At 55.9% G+C, this 20,115-nt stretch overlaps 1 protein-coding gene across 1 annotated transcript; it reads left to right on the top strand.

Annotated features, from left to right (window-relative positions):
* The first annotated feature begins 2,750 nt into the window (after positions 1–2,750).
* On the top strand, positions 2,751–6,649 carry CIMAP1C (ciliary microtubule associated protein 1C). Its single transcript, XM_078448910.2, has 4 exons — positions 2,751–3,373; positions 4,287–4,397; positions 5,303–5,416; positions 6,025–6,649. The coding sequence occupies exons 1-4, from the start codon at positions 3,253–3,255 to the stop codon at positions 6,504–6,506; spliced, it is 828 nt and encodes a 275-aa protein (XP_078305036.2). The 5' UTR covers positions 2,751–3,252; the 3' UTR covers positions 6,507–6,649.
* Positions 6,650–20,115: the final 13,466 nt, after the last annotated feature.

Genomic DNA, 20,115 nt, shown 5'->3' with positions numbered 1-20,115 from the left:
TCAGGTCATAGTTTAGGCGGAGTGACGGCCTGAAGCCAGACTGCAGAGCTGAAGAGTGAAAGGAGACAACAGAGACAACAGGGAAAATGCCTCTTCGGGGAAGTTTGTCTGGACTAAGGGAGAGGGATACAGGCAGTGAAGGAGAGGTGTGTGGGGTCAGGAAGATGGTTTCTAACAGATGGAAGGGTATGTGTGATAGGAAGGGACCCAGTGAGGGGTTAGACATCTTTGATTTGGTGGCAGGAATGGAAGAAGGTCTTGATGAGCCCTCCTGAGCCCCAGGAGGGAATGGAAGCAGTAGGCAGCAGGAGCCGGTGACCCCAACAACAGGGTAGGAAAGGTTTGGGTAAGAGGGCTGTCTGATGGCCTATTTCCTCTGCTGAAAAGGAGGTTGGAGCAGGGGGCCGGAAGGAGGGCTGGGCAGGTAGAGGGGAATGAGCTGTGTTTGAAGCGACCTCTGGGGAGAGGGAGAGAGCAAGCCGGCCGGTGTGGTGATGGGCACTGGGCAGTGTGGAGACCAGTCCAGGGTTCGGAAGCCACAATACTAATCCCAACAGCTTTTAGCTGCCTGGTGCAGGCAGACAAGGCAGACCTGGTGACTCAGGGCTGGGGTGTCCCAGGGGGGCAGCTGGACAAGGAGGGCAGTGAAGGCAGAAGGGGACAGAAGGCCAGGGAGAAGGAGCACGGTGAGCGGTGGGGTCTCACTGCTGGCAGGCGATGTGTGCAGCCAGAGTGGCAAAGGCCAGAAGTGTAGGCTGGCACGCCTTCCAGAGGGAGGTGGATGGTCAGTGACCCGGATGGTGGTGGGAAGCCTGGTGTGTGCTGGGGAGAGGGGGCTGCGAGGGAGTGGAGGGGAGGTGTTTGGAGAGGAGTAAATCTGGGAACTGAGAGGCCAAAGGATCGGTGGTTCCCCGGAAAGCCTTGTCACCCGGGGTGATGGCAGGGGTTGGGTGGGTGGGGAAGAAGGTCATGAGCCAACACCACCAGGTTTACAAGTCAGGACAGATGGCGGCCCCGAGGAGATGAGGGGGGCACCCTGGATGCTGGAACCCTCGAGGAGTGGTACTTCTGACAGGGAGGGGGACACTGCCGGGTGAGTGCCAAGGAGAACAAAGATCCGCTCCACCTCGGACTCTGAGGGACGGGGGTGTGAGAGACAGGACAGCAGCTTCAGCGAGGACCAAGGGCTGTCTCCAAGGGCGAGCTAGGGCTCTGTTAAAGGCTGAAAAGAAGGGAGCATTTGGAGCAGGAGTGGGTGGTTTGTGATTGACGGGGGTCTAGTGGCTCAGTCGCCCCAAGAGAGCCATGCACACGGGTGACAGACAGGAGCAGGGCAGGGGTGTGGTAGGAAGGCTCCCTGGGTCTGAGATACTTGGAGACTCCACCCCACCTGCCTCCCCAGACCAGGAAGGTGGAGGTCTCCCCGCCCCACCTCAGCGTGAGGGGACTGGCAGGGCTTGGGCCCAGCAGGCCCGCAGCCTCCTCCAGGAAAGGCTGACGAGGATGGGGGTAAGGAGGCAGCACTGCCTGTGGCCTGAGGCCAATCCCAGCCCTGCCTGGCCCGCTCTGTCCAGAAATCAGAGGCTTGGCTGCATGTGAGGGACACAGGGAGGGTCTGCTGCCACTGGGTGAGGCCCTGCCCTCTGTTTTGAGCCGTTCAGTCCCACAAGGGCTTCTGGAGTGCCAACATGCCTGGCCCTGAGTCCTCATTGCGTCTGCTGGTTGGGATGAGCTCAGAGTGTGGTTTGGTTTCCATTAGATCAGAGGCTGTGAGCCAAAGAGAGCCCTGGGTTTGTGCCCTGGTTCCGTCTCTGCTACTGATATAATGGGAGACTTTGGGTAAGTCCTTGCCCCTTTTGCGGCCTCAGTTTCTTTATTTGCGTCCTGGGGCTGTGGCAGACACCCTCTCTAAAGCCAGCAGTCATCTTTTCCAGAGATGGGAGCCCCTCTTAGCTGGTTCAGATCAAATCCCCAGTCAAATTCAATGGAGCTTTTAGCCCACCTGTAGCTTTCCTCACTTCTCTCCAATCTTACTCTCAACTGAAAGCAGACAAACTAATTCTTATTACATTGTTAATGACTGATTGTTGCTCTATGTGGGAGGTGGTTTAGGATGAGGGAGAGAGAGAGAGAGAGAGAGAGAGAGAGAGAGAGAGAGAGAGAATCTTAAGCACGTTTCACGCCCATCAAGGAGCCTGATGTGGGGCTCGATCTCACAATCGTGAGATCATGACCTGAGCAGCTATGAGCTGGTGGGTACAAACAGGCCCCGGGGCCCTAAAACCTGAATGTTAAGGGGGGAAGTTGTCACCAACATTTCCTCAGCCCCGGGGCTCATCTGTCCATCGTTTAGCATTTGGGTATCTTTGCTACCCTCAGTGTTTCCTCTCACACTACCCCTACTCTGGGGGGTACTCTCTACTAGGCACAGGAAGTGGCTTTTCAGGCCTCAGTGCCACCCCTCCGTCCTCCTTATCTGCTCCCCACTCACTGCCTGAAATGCCAGCAGCAGGTAAGCATTCCTTGAGCTAGATGTGGATCTCTAAAGACACTGCCCTGGGATAAGAGTCTGGGAAGCTAGCAGACAGTTACACCTTAGTGTGAAATAATTGCTTTGATCTTTTTCCAAGGAAAAACAGAAAAGAGGGCATATCCAGAATGGGCGGCGGGGGGGGGGGGGGGGAATAGAGGGAGGGATAGAGGGAGGGGCAGGGGATAGAAGGCCACCCCAGGGATTGTCCGAGCTGCAGGAACCTATCCCCCAGGACCCACCCACACTTTCCATTCCTTTCCCCAACTTCAAGGCACCCAATCCATCAGGAGTGAAGAGCGGGCTCTGTCACTCCACTCTCTCTTCTTCTAACCTGACCCAGGGTTCTGGGGACCGTCAGACTGTTTAGCCTGATTGGGAGTAGGGGGCAGTGGGGCCTAGTTTTCAGGGTTCTAAAGCTGAGCTGCCATGGCAACAGGGGGAAATAAACACTCTGGGTCTCACAGTCCAAGTTCTGCGATGATGTCATCCCAAGCTCCAGCCTGCTAGGTCCTGTGGCTGGCTGCACCCCAGACAGCCACAGCTGCTCAAGCCAGAGGATCGACTTCCTTCCCAACCCCCACACAGCCTCTGGAGAGGGGGAGAGAGTGGACACAGGGGTTTGGGCAGGGGCCTTTGGAACAGGTTCTACACAGGTCCAGCTCCTTGCCTACTACTTGGGTCTCTCAGTAGCTGCTGTTGCCCCCTCCTTGGCCTTAGCCATGAAGGTGGCCAAGGGGGCCAAGAACTCTGTGTTCTATGGGCAGCACCCAGAGGAGAAGGTTCAGGTGCCATCACGGCAGGAGGTAAAGCAGACCCCTGTGATCATGGCAATGATCAAAGGTGAGAGAAGTCCCCTGCCCTGAGCCTGGGTTGATTTCTTTCTCTGCAGGGCTGTTGAAGGTGCCCCAGCCTTCCAGCCCTGCCTCCTGCCAAGTTCTAGAGGACTCTCCTCCAAGCCTACCAAAGACCTGCATCTTCAAGCTGAACCTCAGAGGCAGTATTAGCTGCTGGGAATTTTCAGGGGGGTATGGATGGGAGGGAGCATGGGGTATGAAATGAGGCCAATTTTGGAAAAAAGCTAGGGATTCAATGGAGCTTTTAGCCCACCTGTAGCTTTCCTCACTTCTCTCCAATCTTACTCTCAACTGAAAGCAGACAAACTAATTCTTATTACATTGTTAATGACTGATTGTTGCTCTATGTGGGAGGTGGTTTAGGATGAGGGAGAGAGAGAGAGAGAGAGAGAGAGAGAGAGAGAGAGAGAGAGAGAATCTTAAGCACGTTTCACGCCCATCAAGGAGCCTGATGTGGGGCTCGATCTCACAATCGTGAGATCATGACCTGAGCCAAAATCAAGTTGGACACTTAACTGGCTGAGACACCCAGGTGCCTCCAAATGGATATTTATAAGCCCCAATTTTCTCATCTGTAAGATGGGAAACACAATAGTATCCATTTTACGGAGTTGTTGAGAGGCTTAGCTGAGATGATCCACATAAAATAGTTCACAAGGTGTCTGGTGCAGAATACGTTCTCAACTAATTGTGACTATTATCTTTCATATTGCGCATTGCCTGTGTGAGATCAGTTGCATTTTATGTGGAAACACTGTCTTTCCCCATGGGGAAGCTCGATGGTGGGATTTGTGGCAGTGTGACATCAGTGGGAGGAAAGCCCCCAGTGTTCTCATGGCACCCTGCCTCTGACTGGGCGGGTGGGCCAAGCCTGAGGGCTGCCCCGTCCATCCTCGCAGGTCCGGGCCCTGCCAAATACCTCCGGCCATCCTGCACGGGTTATGTAGACCATGACATCTCCATGTTCCAGGAGCCAGCCTACAGTCTGCACACACGGCACTCGGAGAAGCGTGAGTGCTCGCCGTGCCCGTCATCCCTACTCGTCGGGCTTAGGGTTATCATCCTTGGGTGTTTGGGGCCGCAGTGAGAGGTAGGGAGCCATCATCTGTAGCCACAGGGCCCTGGGAACTCGGGCCTGCCTTGAAGAGGACCCCCAGGTGGCCTGCTGGGTCCAGAAGCAAGCCAGCTGGGAGATGCCCAGGTGACCCACCCCTCTAAAGGCAACGCTGTGGGCAGCTCCCAGCTGGACCTCCTGAGGGAGCTTTGAAGGCAGGGATATTGTCACTGTCCAGATGGCAGAGTACATTCTCCTCTCTGTCTGAGCTTCGGAGAGGGCACTTTAGCTGGGCAGGAATAGCTGGGGAGTGGGGGAAAATGGTACAGAGCGGTGGCTCCCAAGGCTTCCCCGGGGGGGCTTAGAAATGCCTGGAAGGGCCGGGGCAGAGAGCCACAGAGGAGCTGGGGCTTGCTGGTTGAGGCCAACGAGAGGAAGGGTGGGCAGGGGTGTTGAGGTGTGTATCTGGGGGTCTGAGATCTAGAGGCCTGCTGGGTCCCTCCTTGGGATGACACATCCTCCTCAGCAGGGGAACCCCCTGTCCGGGGCTGGGCCTCTCAGTACTAACAATAGCCACTATGTCTATTATTACCCTTTGGCACCAATCCCCGATGGGGGCTGCCCAAGCTGCCATGCAGCTGTCATTTTATCTGTTTCTTTGAGCGACTTCTGGAGACTGTTAGGTCATGCATTAAAAGCCCCATTTTGTAGATGAGGAAATCAAGGGTTGGAAAACACCCAGGGAATCGGAAGGGAGCCCTCACTTCTGTTTGGGGGAGGGGGATCTCCTCTGGAGGCAGTCCAGGCTCACCATAGAGCTGCCTCTGGGGCTGACCTGGCCTCTCTGTGGCTGTCCTGCAGGGGTCACAGACATTTGCAGCCCTGGGCCTTGCTATTTCTTCGATCCCAAAATAACTCGGTTTGGAATGTCCAGCTGCACGCAGGTCCCTATGGGAGAGCGCATCTCTAACCTGCGTAAGACGGGACAGGGGAGGCATGTGGGAGTTGGGAGGTTGGAGGATGGGGGTTCACCCTTAGGACCTGAGCAGGCACAAGCGGTAATGACTCGCCTCTGTCAGGTGTGTCTTTGGATACTGGCATCTCCCTGCAATGTTACATTAAGACACTGATGTTGCCATGTCTGTGTCGCAGTACTTAGGTCTTGAGGCCAGTGTTATGCACATATGTCGCCAGGTGATGATATGATAAAAATGTCATGGGACTCATGTTGCATCAGGGATATTGTCATGCTAATGAGCCCACAAGCTGTCGCGATTTCAGGATATTTTCTTGGTGCTGTCACAGGGAGGATGTCAGGATGCTGACATTCCGAGGGTGACATTCTGATGACACTTGTGATTTTTACATTATGACAACAGTGTCAGTGCTGATGTCAGGATGGCCTAAGTCCCTCCCCCTGCCCATGGCCCTATGCAGGGGAGTTGATGGCCCTGCATGTTGATAAAGTGGTTATAGTGAAGTCACAGTAGGCTAACATAGACCTCTTACCCATCAGCTGGGCACCAGGAGATGCAGCCTGGCTCCCGCCTTGAGACCCCTCCCTTCCATTCATCCACTTGCAGGCCTGAGCCCCACCCCAGCCTCCTGCCATTATGACCTAGAGAAGACCCACCCACCTGGGGAACGCAGGGCTCCCCAGTATGCTTTCGGCTACCGGTGGCCGTACCGGGTGACAGACCCCAACCCAGCCCCCAACAAGTACCAGCTGCCACTCTTGCTGGGGCCCAATAACCCTGTCAGCCGAGCTGCTCCTTGCTATAGCTTGGCCTCTGAGCACAAGAACTGGTTCTACAAGGAGAATGTGGCTGGAGGCCCTGGGCCGGCCACACACTCCCGGCCTGAGCCCTCTGTCTACCAGAACCGCAGCCCCATCTATAGCATGGCCAAGCGATTTGCCTACCCGATGGACCACACACCTCGGCCTGGCCCTGGCTCCCACGATGTCCAGAAGGTCACGGTGCACAAACCCCGAACACCTGCTTTCACCATGGGCGTCAAGCACTCACCCCACCTGTGCCCGCTGGTCATCGACATTCACGACTAAGGCCCCTCCTGGTGCACTCACCCACCCCTCCCCACAGAAGTTATTTTTCTGTACCAAATTGAGCAATTTACTGAGATTTTGAGTAACAGAGTTGGTGCCCGCTGTGTCTAGCTCACAGAGGCATTAAATAAATATTTTCACTTGCTTCGCTTTTTGTTTTGCAAACACTCACAGCTGCTTCCTTTGGGCCCTGCCCTGGGTGAGGGGCTGGGATACTGGGAGGCATTGTAGGGGTCCCTGTGTGGGAGAAGTTCTGTTCTGGCTCACCAGGGAGGCAGTCACGTGTTCTCCAAGAAACCCTGGGCAGCGACTCTGGAGAACCGTGTTCTAGTCCTAACTCTGCCACTAATGGCGGTGTGGCCTTGTGCAGCTCCTGTCCTCTGGGCCTCAGGTTGCCCTTTGGACAGTGAGGGGGGGAGCGTATGTCTGGAGGATGTCCAGGTTCCCTCCAGCTCCATAACTGTGTGACTCTGATCCCTGGCAGTGGTCAGTACCCAAGAGAGGAGCAGGGCAGAAGACGGAGGGGTCATCTGGCTGGGGATGGGGGTAGAAGGATTTTTCCTGGCGGGGGGGGAGACATAGGAGGACAAGCAGAGACAGTGTGTAGAAGGGAGGGTATTCTCGGGGGCGGTAAAGATGAGAGAAAAGACAGGCATGTGGGACCAAAATGTACAGGGCAGGAGCCTGGGGCAGGCTCAGAGGGCAGGAGCCTGGGCTGCAGGAGGCTGGCCAGTAACAGGACCAGATCGTGGGCCATTGGAGGGCACTCTGGCTTTGTCCTCAGCAAGGTGGGGCTAGATAAGGTGCATCGTCTGCAGAATTCTTTGGACAGCGAGAGAAGGTTGGACAGAACGGGCAGAGCCTGCAGGCTGCAGTCAGCCTAGGAGGAGGCGAAGGGGCCAAGTGGACTTCTGGGAGAAGGGTCTGTATGCCGCATATGGTCTTGGGGGAGCCGCTAGTACGTCCCCACACTCAACAGCTTAGCCCTGCAGTGCCCGGCAGAGGAGGAGCCAGGAGGGGGCAGTGTTGCCCTACTCGTGAGTCCAGTCCTGCCCACCTGCCTGCCCCGCCCCATCCCTTCCAGCTTTGCAGCTTTGGGGCACATAGGTGCCAGCTCTCTGGCCTCTGTCTCCATCTCTGGGAAAGCTGGGGTCTCTGGGGCTGGCATTTGTCCTTCCTTAATTCTTCATATCCAGATCTCCCATCGGGAGTTGCCCTTGCCTCTGGGACCAGCCCCTCTCCCAGCATCCCTGGCTAGGAGGCAGAAGGGGATTTCACCCCTTTTCTGTAGCCTGGAGCCAATGGGGTGGGAGGCCAGAACTATGGGGGGAAAGGGGCCCAGGGAGGGAGGAGAGGAGGCAGAATACCCCCCAGGCCTGATGGCTCAGGCAGACGCATGTTCTTCCACAGCCGCTGCCCCAAGAACGGTGGGAGGCAGGAAGAGAGGGCCCCTCAGAACCTGTGTCGGGTGGCTCATCCTTTCGAGGGTGAGCAATATTCAGGTTTTAATTAAAATTGAAAATTGAACTGAAGAACTAACTTTGGGTAGAAAGGATCAGAGAACGTCTGTGGGATATTCAAACAACAGCAACAACACTGAGTATTTTTTAAAGGGGCTTGTAGGGAACCCCACCGGGATCATACCTGACGCAGGGCCCAGAACTTCCCTCCCCGCCACCCCGCTAGCCCCCAGGCCTGGGGTATTATGTCTGTCCTGTCCTCCCCGCTCCTCAACAAGGCTGGTCCGGGCAGGCTCGAGAGAGAACGAGGGAGCTTGGGGACCCATCTGTCTTGCAGCAGATTAGAAAGATGTCATTTTGCTGACAATGCCATTTATCACAGTGGCTGCAAAAATTAGTGATGCTTGGGCTGAAAGTACTGGATGGGGGTGGGGGCTGGCAGGTGGCAGTGGCTGATGCTCTCCTGTGTCACCAGGTCAGGGAAGCTACAGGCCAACCTTTGAATAGGGATTTTCTGATTTTGTGCCTATCCAATTCCAAGGCCCTCCACTGGAAAAACAAGAAAGCTGAGGCCCAGAGCCAAGGAAGTAGCGGCCATATGACAAGTTGATGGCCTGTCTCTAAATAAAGGTCTAGGCTCACTCTATGACTAGGGTCTGGGGTTCAGTGTGTGACCAGACCCAGGGCTCAGTGTGTGGCTAGGTTTGGGTCGGTCTGTGACTAGAGTCAGGGCTCAATCTAGGACAGACCCTCAGCCTGGCTCCAGCTGCCACCAGATATGGGTAGGGACTGGATATTAGCCCTAAAGCTAGAATTAACACTTGGTTTGTGGTCCCAAGGGAAGGAGAGGAGGCTAGAGGACTCAGAATGAGTCTTTGGGGGATGAAGATGTTTGGGAGAGAGATGGCCTTGGGAAGAAGGGGATGCGGCTTCCGGGGAAGATGAATGGGACTTCCTTTGTGCCTCAGCCCACAAAATGACAGGGTCATTTAGCTTGAGATCGACCTTTTGATAAAGCAATCCCCATCTCTTGGCTTTGCCTCCTCTGTGGTGCTGACTGGGTAGGTTACCTGCAAGAGGTTGGTGGGCATGGCCTTCCAGGCCTGGCTGAGTGCTGACCCCACCCCTTCTGAACAACTTGGGGGGGGCACACTTGACCTGGCAGAAATCCTTGTCTGAATTCTTTCTTTTTTCTTTGTTCTTTCTTTCTTTCTTTCTTTCTTTCTTTCTTTCTTTCTTTTTTGAGAGAGAGGGGGCGTAAGTGAGCAAGGGGCAGAGAGAGAGAATCCCACCAGGGGCAGAGAGAGAGAGACAGAGAGAGACAGAGAGAGACAGAGAGAGACAGAAGCAGGGCTCACCCAAAGAGAGACTTGTGTTCACGAACTGCGAGATCGTGACCTGAGCCAAAGTCTGATGCTTAACTGACTGAGCCACACAGGTGCCCCCCTGGTCTGAATGGTTGTAGGACTTAACCTGTGCCCTTAGATACTTGGGCCCTGGAGCCTGGCATGTGATGCATACAGACACGATCATTCATTTATTCGTCCAATAAACATTTGCTGAGCTCCTGCCCTATGCCAAGCTCTGGCTGCACCTGGGGGTACCAAGAGATGGTGAAGGCCCAGCCATGCCCAACAGGTGTTCGGAGAGCGGCTTGGGGGGAGGATGGAAGCAGCTTTCTCTAACCGTGAGCAGACAGTGGGGTGGGGGTGAGGGTCAGTGAATGGCACGCTGCCCTCCAGAGTTTCCTCCCTTCTCTCCCGGGGCAGGAGAGGCCTGACCTTCACGGGGCATCCCCGCGGGGCGTGGTGGTAATAACACTGCAATCACATGACGCTCCTGCTCCTCAATACTGGCTGGGGCTGCTGGTCTCTGTCATTCTGTTGTGGCTGGAGAGACCCTGAGTGCTAGTTGTCACTCTCGCTCCCAGGAGCTGGGAGGATGGTGACCCTGGGCTGGGAGGAAGAGGGGCCCTGCCTGGGAGACACATTGACACATCATCCACAGGCACACAGGTCGGGGTTGTGCAGAAACACATGTCCCTTGCCCACCTGCACACAGAGAAGGCACAGATTCTCCTTATAGAATGTGCTCACTTGTGCACACACACTTATGCATGCACAGACACGACACCTTTCTCCTCACACGTACAGCCCTGACACCAGACACAAACACAGGCTTTATGTTGCACTCACAGGGAGAGACAGACACGGGCACCACACCGTACCCGACACTCACCTTTTACTACATAGGCACACCCCCTCTCCAGGCGCCTCTTTATCTCACGTGCATGCATACATCTGCTCGGGCTCAGTTGTACCTCTCACTGCCCAGGAGAAGTAAAGTAAATGATGAGAGTGCTCCCTCCCTACCATGCACAGGTGCAGACGGGGTGGGGGGTGGGGCTGTGGGAGGGGAGATTGGGTCTCCACGCTCAGGAAGGGGTTGGGGCGTGAGCTGGGGGTCAGCCCTCCAGTCTGGGGTCCTGCCTCTGGATGGGGTGCATTTGGTTGGGAGCTCTCGTCCACGAAGACAAGCCAGATCCCTTCTCCCTGCCTTGAGCACTCAGAGATGCCCACTCCAGGGGCCACCCAAGGACAGGAGGACTGGCATAGGTGCTCCTGCCACCTGGCAATCCTGTTCCTGGTCCTTGCTGGGGTGTGGATGGGGGAGCTTGTTGGAGAGCACGTGCCCCTGGAGTCCTGGTGTGGGTCAGAAGCCGCATCTCCAAGCTCACTGGAGGCAGAGAGTCTGCCCGGTCCTGTTCCTCCCGGCTTCTCTCCCTCTGTGTCCACGCTCTCCCATCTGGCTCTTCCCTAAGTCTTTCTGTCTCCCTCTGGCTTCCCTTTCTCTTCTCTCACTCTCCTTCTTGCTCTCCAAGTCCCTTGGCCCTGTTTATCCTCTAGAATAAAGACCGACATTTTCAATTACCCCCCAAATAACAGAGCAGTTCTCAGAGGCCCTGACAAGAGGAGGATGGTGTGGATGTGTGTGGCCTATGGGTAGATGTGGGCGTGGGGGTTGGGAGGTACCCATGGTCCCACTGTCCTTTGTTTGCTTTTTCTCTTCTGGAACCTTCATTTTTTCCTGGGAGAGGGGAAGCACGTCTCCCTTCAGGGGAGGAAGGGAGACAAAAGAGAGAAATAAAAACCTGTCATCGTTGTCTTGTAAACACAGCAGGTAGTGCAGAGCAGGGGCTCAGCAGGACTGAGGGAGACGCAGGGACAGAGAAAAAGGGGGCTGAGAGAGATGGGGAGAAAAGGTGAGCTGGGGTGAGCAGAAGCCGCTACCCCAGGGCTCGGGGCGTGTGGGCACCAGGCAGGGCTGCCGAGGGTGGAGAAGAATGAAAAGATTGACCTGGGAGAGTGGAAGGCACTCGGGGAGGGAGACCCTTAGACCCAGTGCCAGGCAGAAGGGGGCCTCCAGGCATCAGTTCTCCTCTGAACATCCCCCCTCCCCATGCTGGGCTCTGGGGACACCGAGGAAGGTAAGATAGACAGACACATGTCTGCTCTTGTGGGGTGTAATATGTAGCTGAAACAAAGCAGCTGGGCACTTGCCATGTGCCAGGCACTTACATAAGCCGAGAGTCACAGAGTGTGGGTAACCTGTCCAGTAACGCACGGCCACGGGGGAGAATTCCAGGATTCCAGCCCAATTCTGTCCCTTCACGCAGCCTCCACAGGAGGCTGGAGGCTGGGAGAGAGGTTTGGACACTTGGCTCTGCCGTGATTGCTGTGTGACCTAGAACAAGTCCTCCCCTCTCTGGACCTCAGTTTCCTCATCTGAAAAAGTGTAGAGAATGCTGGCTGCTCTGTGGGGCCGGGGGTGGGGGGGAGGATCACATGTCTGGATGTGGGTGGTTACCCAGCTCTGGTTCCCTGGAGGAACTGAGGGTGTAGGGGTGCAAAGAACTCCTGGTGCTGGGGTGGGACTGGCCAGCAGCGGCTGCAGCCTCTGCAGCAGGAAGGAGGCTGGACCCCGGCTTTACTCCCTGCTGCTACCCAGTGGCAAGATTTGGGTACTGCAGGGGATGGACTTGCATGAGGGTCAGAACGGGAGGATGCCTCTAGTGAGTGTTGTCTGGTTCTCTCTGGCCCGGTTTGCAGATGCCTAGAGAGGTGAGGAGCTCAGCTGCAGGTCATCCAGGGAGGAGGCTTGGGCTGGCATTGGCTTTTAGGGCAAGGTGCTTTCCCTTAGCCCTGTGGTGCTTGGAAAGCCCCAAAGTGGCCTTAGGGCGAGAGAGGTGGAGCTCTGAATCATCTGCCTGAAGCCTCCTCCTCCAGGGATCCTTTCAGGATTTCTTCTGGCAGGAAGCAGCCTCACTCCCATCCTTCAGGCCTATATACATCCTCTCTTTGTTCCTTATGCTCTACCTGCCCTAAACTGTACCCTCTCCTCCTAGCAAATCAGGTAGTGGGGCCCTTTAAGTCATTAGGGATGGTGAAGGGCCATCTCCATCACCTAGGGAGCACCTGCTAGGAGCCCAGCTCTGTCCGGGGACTTTTCCTGCATTGTATCACTTGAATCTCATGACGACCCAGAAGGTCAGGGTCACTTTTGAGCCCATTTTTCAGGTGAGGAAGCGCAGAGATGTTGTGACTCTCAGACACAAAGTGGTGGAGGAGGGAGTCTAACCCAAGTCCATAGATTCTCCAGAGAGGAGTCCTTATTTGGAGATGAAAAGTATCCCCATCGGCACCACGGCAATCAGCTATGACCACACCTGGAAATGACTAGTCCAGGGTCTTGTGGCTCAGGTCTCAGCCGCACCACTGTGCTGCTGTGTGACTTTGGGCAAAGCCCATCCCTCTCTGGACCTCTGGCTCATCTGTGAAATGTGTGTGTGCTAGATTCCCTCAGAGATCCATTCTGGAATTTGGTATGTCCAGCCTTGGGCCCCGCGACGGCTCTGTTTTGAAGGGCGCCGCAAAAGGGTGAGTACATGGCAGGTGTGGGAAGGTAGAACTCTGACTGGGGAGCCAGGCCCTTCAGGTGCACATCCTCACTGGGTGTCAGTGTGTGGAACTGGGGGAATCATGGGAAGTGTGGGCTGTGAGAGCAGGACAGGGGTCCAGGTCTGGGCAGGTATGGGGTGATGGGCTGGCCCTTGGGCCTGGGAACCTTTCCCTCCGCTGTCTGCCACAGAGGGGAGTTTTTCTTGGCAGGAAACAGCCTCGTCAATCAGGGGCAATGGGGGGCTGACAGGCGGCCACTCCCCGCTGGCCGGGCTTGAGGCAGACTCATAAATCCCACGCCGGGCTGGGCTGTAAATTCCTGTGATTCATACCCGGCCTCTTGCCTCTTGGAGGACAGAGACATTTGGGGCTGTGGGACAGGCTGCTCTTCCCTGGGCAGGACAGGTGGAATACCTTAATCACTGGCCTGGGGTGCTCAGACAGCCTCCTCCCTAGGTTCCACAGGAGATGTGGCTACTGAGTCCCCAGGGCACCTCAGGCCCAGCCAGAGCCATCTCTGCTCAGACCCCCTCGATCTCTGCCTTTACCATGTGCCATTTCCCTGCCCTGGCCTAACTGGCCCGAACCGCCCCAGGGACCACATGTGTGGACACTGCCTGTGTCATCCGAGATCTCGTGGGGGCCTGTGGGCCAGGAGGGACCATCCCACTTACCCCATAGCAACTTCTGCTGTTCCACATGACGGTCTGTCATAGTGACGATGAGGACAAGAGTGGAAACCAAGGAGCAGTCTGCGTATTTCTCATTCCAGGGGGCTTGAGGCCTTGAACCCACTGCCTCTCAGAGATGGAAGGTCTCAGGGACCCTCTGACCTGGGGCTGGAGTCACTCATCAGCTTCCACCAGGACCGTTGTCATACTCAGATGCCAGTCTTTACTCTCACTTAAGATTTTTCCTTAAACTGGCTCACTTTTAAAATTTAAATGTGTGTTTTAGCCTTGTCTGAAGCAATGTTTGTGAAATCAGGGGTCTGATGTGCTAGTTAAATACACACATATGCACACATATGTGAGAACATACACATGAAAATACATAGTTAAAATAGCAGATGCCCATTTCTCTGTACTATCAAAAATAGTCTTGTGTCTCACCAATGATGCATATGTCATTCTTTGAGAAAAGTGGCTCTAGTCCTCTTCTATTTTTCAGACAAGGACACCAAGGCCCAGAGAGGTATAGGAACTTGCCCAAGGTCACACGCTGCTGGGGTTATCGTCTGGCCCACTTGACTCCCAGCCTAGTGCTCATTTTCCAGAAGTCTGCTCGTTGTTTGTGGAGGGAATGACTGGTCAGGGTGTGGAGGCCTTCACTTCCCCAGAAGGACATTTGAATTCCCGGAGGCCTTTTGGAGACACAGAGGAGTATGTTAAAAGGTGGGCTTCCTGGCAGCAGGCTGATGGGCAGGCAGGTAGGCATCCTGGGTCCCCTGGTGGGACGAGCTACTGGCTCCCCTCTCTTTTTGTCCTACTTCTTGGTGCCCAGGGCTCCTGCAGTGTCTTCAGGTCCAGGGAGGAGGTGGAGAAGGGGTCCCAGGGGAGGGAGGGGAGCAGGGCTCCACAGCAGCCCTTCCCTGGGGAGCTGCTTACTGAGGCGATAATTAGTGGTACTGGCTCCCAGGCCCGGCAAGGAAGGTGGCCTCATTAGCAGGTGCCTTCCCCTGCACCACCTCCACCTTCCTATCTCTGGGCTCCTGCCACCTGTACTGCCACTGCCACTGACTCCACCGTCATCACCCCAGAGATGCAGCACAAGGGCTCTTGCTGGAGACAGGGCCGCTGGCTCCCAGGGAGACAGGAAGGAGACGTGTGCAGGGCGGCCAGGGTGTAGGTACGCTGCACACACACACACACACACACACACACATTAGTACGTAGACACGCTCACCCACCAGCACATGATACTGTTAGATGTGCACATGCACACATGCACGCACAACACAGAGACGTATAGGTCTTTGTCCAAACAGATTTGTACGGTAATGCACATACCCAGACACACTGTACAAGCACACAGATTCGATAGACACATGTCCACAGGGAGGTGGACTTAAGTGCAAAGACATACAATGCACGCGTGCAGATGTCCGTAGGGAACGCAGACCCTCATCCATACCAGCAGACTCATGAAAGTATTCCCATAAACATCCTGACCTGTGCGTGTGGACGAACCGGCAGACCAGACATGGAAACATGCAATAGCACGCGGCACGCCCCTGTGGGCACTGTGTGTACTTCTTCGTGTGCAGGGACCCCCACACGCACACGTACATGCTGCAGAGGGCAAGCGTTATGTTTTTCCTGGAATCTAACAAGGCCTGAGGTGCTGGGGCTGGTTAATTCCCTGGGGCAAGTGAGGAGACCGGAGCTGAGGACATATTTAATTAATTCTTATCGTTGGTGACAGAGAGAGGGAGGAAAAGAGGGAGAGAGGAATGGATGGATAGAGAGAGACAGAGGGAGAAAGGGGGAGAGAGGGGGAGAGAGGGAGGAGAAAGGGGTTAGCTGGAGAGGTTAAGGTGAAGGAGTAGGAGCAGGAGCAGGTTCAAGAAGCTCTCAAGGGCCAGGCATTAACCCTTTCAGTTCAGAGCAGGCCCAGGGACCCCATCACTCAGTCCCATCCCCAAAACCAGATGGGCCCTTCAAGGCCTGATGGTTGGACGTATGAAGAAATCTCCTTGCAGGGCCCGCTGCATGGCTCTGGGGATGAGGGGTTCACCCCATCTCTCGCTTCCACAGAGTGGAAATCTGCTCCCGGAAACTCCCTACCTCAGCCCCACCTGTGCTCTGTGGGTCCGTGGCTCAGGGGCCCTCCTTTCTCAAGGCCAGGCTTGGGGGAGACATGACCACCAAAGGAGGCCCGTCCTGGACACCAGGACAGCTCCTGCCGTCCCACTCCTGATCTCGGCCCCATGACGAAGTCAGGGAGACAGGGGTGGACAAGGACAGGGACTCAGAGAGAAAGGATGTGAGGCAGGAAAGGGGGGATGGGGCATAGGAGTGAGACAAAGAGACACAGGCACCAGGGGTGAAAGAGACAGAGAAAGAGACCCGAGAGCCTGAGACTGAGCCCATGAGAGCCAGACAGGCCCAGAGACACAGAGGAATTTAGAGAATCTGAGACAGGATGAGGCAGACCATAAGACATACACAGAAGTATCTGGAGATTGGGATATCTGTGGGCTGGTCAGGAGGGGGTCACCCCCCTGGGGACATGGATGGAGGAATCCTGGCCTAAAGAGGATGTTGTGTGAGCCTGTCCCGGGCACCCAACACCTCGGAGGCTTGGCTGCTGTTCTGTAAAGAAGGGGGTGGGGACTGACCCTGTCTCTGAGTTGGTCTTGAGGCTCCAAGGAGAGGCTGGCCTGGCCCTTCGTTCCCTCCACATCACCCTGGGGCTTGTGGGCCTGCAGATGGAGGCGGGGGCTCTGTAGAGGCTCTGGGTCCAGGCCCCACTCGGAAGCCCCCAAACTGGCAAAACAGGTGGAAGAGGAACGTCTCCGCGGGGCCAGTGCTGCAACCACGCGGTGCTGAGTGATGGAGCGTTTGCCCTGAATATTGAAAATGCATAAATATCCATTTTCAGGCACCAAGGCGGATATAAATACAGAGTGGGGGCGGTGTGCAGCCCTCAGCGGTAATTTACCAGCTCTGCTACTCCCCGTGGCACGGGCACTTACGTTTGGCCGTCAGGAGCCTTTCCGAGACGGCTTTATGACCGCCGGCTGCCACCTGGGTCCCTTCTCCTGGAGAAATGGCTCTTCGGGGATGGCTGTGGGGGTGAGGGTGGGGCAAGTCTGGTCATCCCTGGGCCTGCTCCATCCTAGGCCTCCAGGGCCTCTCCCACCTTCCCCTCTTCCAGCGTCTTCTGACACAACAGGGAGGAAACACATTCGTGTCAGGCCCGGTGTGCACTCAGTCCTGTGAGCTTGGATAGAATCAATCAGAGGAGCTCCAACCCTGCCTGTGGCAGCTTCCGGACTGGGAAACAGAAGCCACCGTAGGTCCTGCACTCAGGAACTCACACAAGGGGAAAGTGAGGCCCAGGGAGAAAAATCACATGACCAGTGGTGGCCACCGCATATCCTGCCCCAGCCTAGCACATCCGTAGCCCCCAGCCTAGGAGGTTAAGCAGCAGGGTCTTGGCATCAGGTTGGACAGGGGAGGCCATGGCCCTCAGGTGGGTGCCTCACTCCTCGCTGGCTTATCTGGACCCTTCTCTGTGGGCTGGCAAGTGGAGGCCCTGAGGGGCAACTCACTGTCTTTCCCAGAGCCGGAGCATGGGCACAAGGTCCCCTGACCCCTGTGGCCTGTAGTCCCGAGGGGCATCTTCTCCTGTGAGCTGGGATGTAGGGCCCACGGCCGTGTTCAGGGAGCCCACCTTCCTACAGCAGAGAAAGGCACGGGAGGGCACAGAGCGTTCTCTGTGCTGTGGTCCTTCTAGGGTCCCCGAGGCTTCCCCGCCCTAAGCTGGGCAGTCACCTGGGTTGCCTGGGAGCGTGATTATGGGGGTCATGGGCACTGTAGCAACATCATGAACACGCGAGGCATTGTGGCGCAGGGCCTGGACACAGAACAGGGGTGGCAGTGGAGCCAGGTGGGACTGGATGGCTGGGTGGGGTGTCTGTGGAGGGAGGGCTGCGGCTGAGGCTGGGGCTGCAGAACCGTCCCTTCTGTCCTTGTCTGCTCCTCATCTCCACGGTGGCACTGTGTCTACATCCTGGCCGCTCCAGACACACGCTCTTGGCTTCTGCCTCAGTCGTGAACTGACGACATCGTGTGGAAGGTCTCAGGTCAAGTTACTTAGTGAGAGTGTCTGGCCTGAGTCGTTTCCCGCCATGCCAGAGGTCAGCGAATGTCCTCTGGGGTCAGACATTTAGGCCTACTCCCGGGTGATTCTCAGAGGGAGCCATCGGGCCCGAAGTGGGCAGTCTTCTTACTGTGAATCGGGAGTGGGGGCAAACTAGTGGCTGAGCTGGGATCGGCCGCTTCTTTCCCCTCTTAAGAGGCCACGCTCACCCTCCACCCTCTCCAGGCCCCAGCAATGCTGACCGTATGCCAAGCATCATGCTGGGTTTATGGGGCAAACAGATGAACAGGACTCTCAGGGGCTTAGAGCCTCACGTGGGAGACAGTGTGTGCACAAATAGCCTCATAGAGGGATACAAGGAAGTCGGGTGCACAGAGGCGGGTGAATTTAGCTCTGACTAAGGCATGGGGGAATGCTTAATGGAGGGGGTGATATTTGATCTGAACCACAGTAGGATTTTAGCATGTAGTTCTGGGGTTGCTGGAAGCATCCTATCTGTATGGACATAGATAGTACAGCATATTGGCTCTGTGTGCGGGTGGGGGCAGCTAACTACTAACCAGCCTAACTAGGTCAGAAAGAGAGCCCAGAGCAATGGGAATAACCCAAAAGTGGGCAGGGCCAGCTCTTGGAGGGCCTGTGTGTCTGGCTAAGGGTGTGGCTGTTGTCCGGGTGTGGGTCCCCAGGAGAGCAGGGAGTCCTAGAGGGAGGTGAGCGGTGGGGGTGGGAGTACCTGCCTGTGTGGCAGATAGGGGCCCAGGGGTCAGGACAGTCGCCATCCAGTCCTCCCTCTGGGCACCCAGGGCCTTCAGAGCTCCCAGCATTTAGAACTGGGCGGACACACAGCCCTCTCCAACCCAATGCCCCTGGCTGCAGCCTGATGTCAGGGCTAAAATTAGCTTTGTGGCTGCGCGGGCAGCAGAGAAACAGTCATGGGGATCGCCCCTGCCTTTCCTCCTAGAGGTAGGGACAAGGGCTGCTGGGGGTCAGTGGACACAGGCTGGACCAGAGCGATGTTGGGGTTCACTGCAGAAGCAAGAACTTGGATTATCCTCTTAACTGGGCTCTGGGAACAGGAGTCTTGGGGGGCAGTAGCAGGCAGGGCCCTGCCTTTCTCCCCTGGCCACCCTTTGGCCACTATCAGCTGCCTGGGGGGTGGGGTGGCCAGGCTCTGAACTCCTGGGTCCCACAGGGCATGGATCAGGACAGCAGCCCCTCCCCACTCACTTCTCTGTCTCTGCTTGCCCAGCTGCTTCTCTCCCGCGGTTGCCATGGGAACCACAGGTGGCTTAAGTTTGCCTGAGCCTGGCTCCCTTATGAGATGGGTAGTGGGGCAGGGCATACAGAGGGAAGCCTCAGTCTGGGCTCTGTCCATTTAGCCCCTCTTTTGGTTTCGTCCTTACTGCCTCCTTCCCCTGCATTCCCCACAGCCTTTCAGCCACCGAGTCCTGACCATTTAGCCCTGGGACTTGTCCACTCTGGAGCACTTTCCCTACCTCTGGCCAGGTCCCTCTCCTCTGGTCTGGTGTCTGAGCAATGAGCGCTTACCTTTTAGTCTCCCAGGTCCCTCCTGGCTTAACACTCTGCCCTCAAGACAAAGCCATGCTCTTGACTAGTGCCTTCTGGTCCCAGCTTCCCCTTTGCCACTCTTCCTACCCCCCATGCTTATGCTACAGCCACCCTGGGATGTTGGGTCTGAGGAATGGGTAAGAGTGTGGTGAGCCACACTTCCAGAACCACATTCTATGGAGTGGTAGTATCTTTTGCAGAGTTAATGGGTGTGCATTAAAAGTGAGTTCCATGTGGAAATATTTTGAGAAGCACTGCATATGCCTCATCACCTCCTGGAAATTCACGAGGCACTTTGTTACATGTTAAAGGCTTGGGCAACTCCTGCAATAAAGAAGTCTGTTTTGCTGTGTTGAACCCAGAGATTCTGAGTGTTAGCCCATAAATAAGGAACGTCTACCAACAGCTCTTGGAACTAGTTTCCCTGGACGAGCATTTGAAAAATGCTGGTTGGGCCTTAAAGGATGGCGCCCTGCCCTTTGGGATCCGGGGTCCTGAGGCTGCTCCCCTCTGGAATGGAGGGGCCTCCCATGCTGGCACCTCTTGGAATGGAGCAGACTGCGCGCTGGAAAGCTGGGTCCATGCTTAGCACCACTCCCATCTCCTGGCCAGTGAGTGGATCAGGCAGGGTTCCTGGATACGTTCCATTTAAACTACACAACATTCTTTTAAAAACTTGACCTAGTTGCCAACATTTAAAACCTGGGAGATTCCACAACAGATTTTGAATCTTAACGTTCTCTTAAAGAACTAGAAGACCTATCAACACAGTGTGTTTATAACCCTCTGCGGAAG

Source organism: Panthera onca, chromosome B3 (genome assembly GCF_046562875.1).
Source record: "Panthera onca isolate mPanOnc1 chromosome B3, mPanOnc1 haplotype 2, whole genome shotgun sequence".
Classification (NCBI taxonomy): domain Eukaryota; kingdom Metazoa; phylum Chordata; class Mammalia; order Carnivora; family Felidae; genus Panthera; species Panthera onca.
The sequence above is the reverse complement of the archived record's forward strand: the minus strand, read 5'-3'. Positions and strand labels throughout refer to the sequence as shown.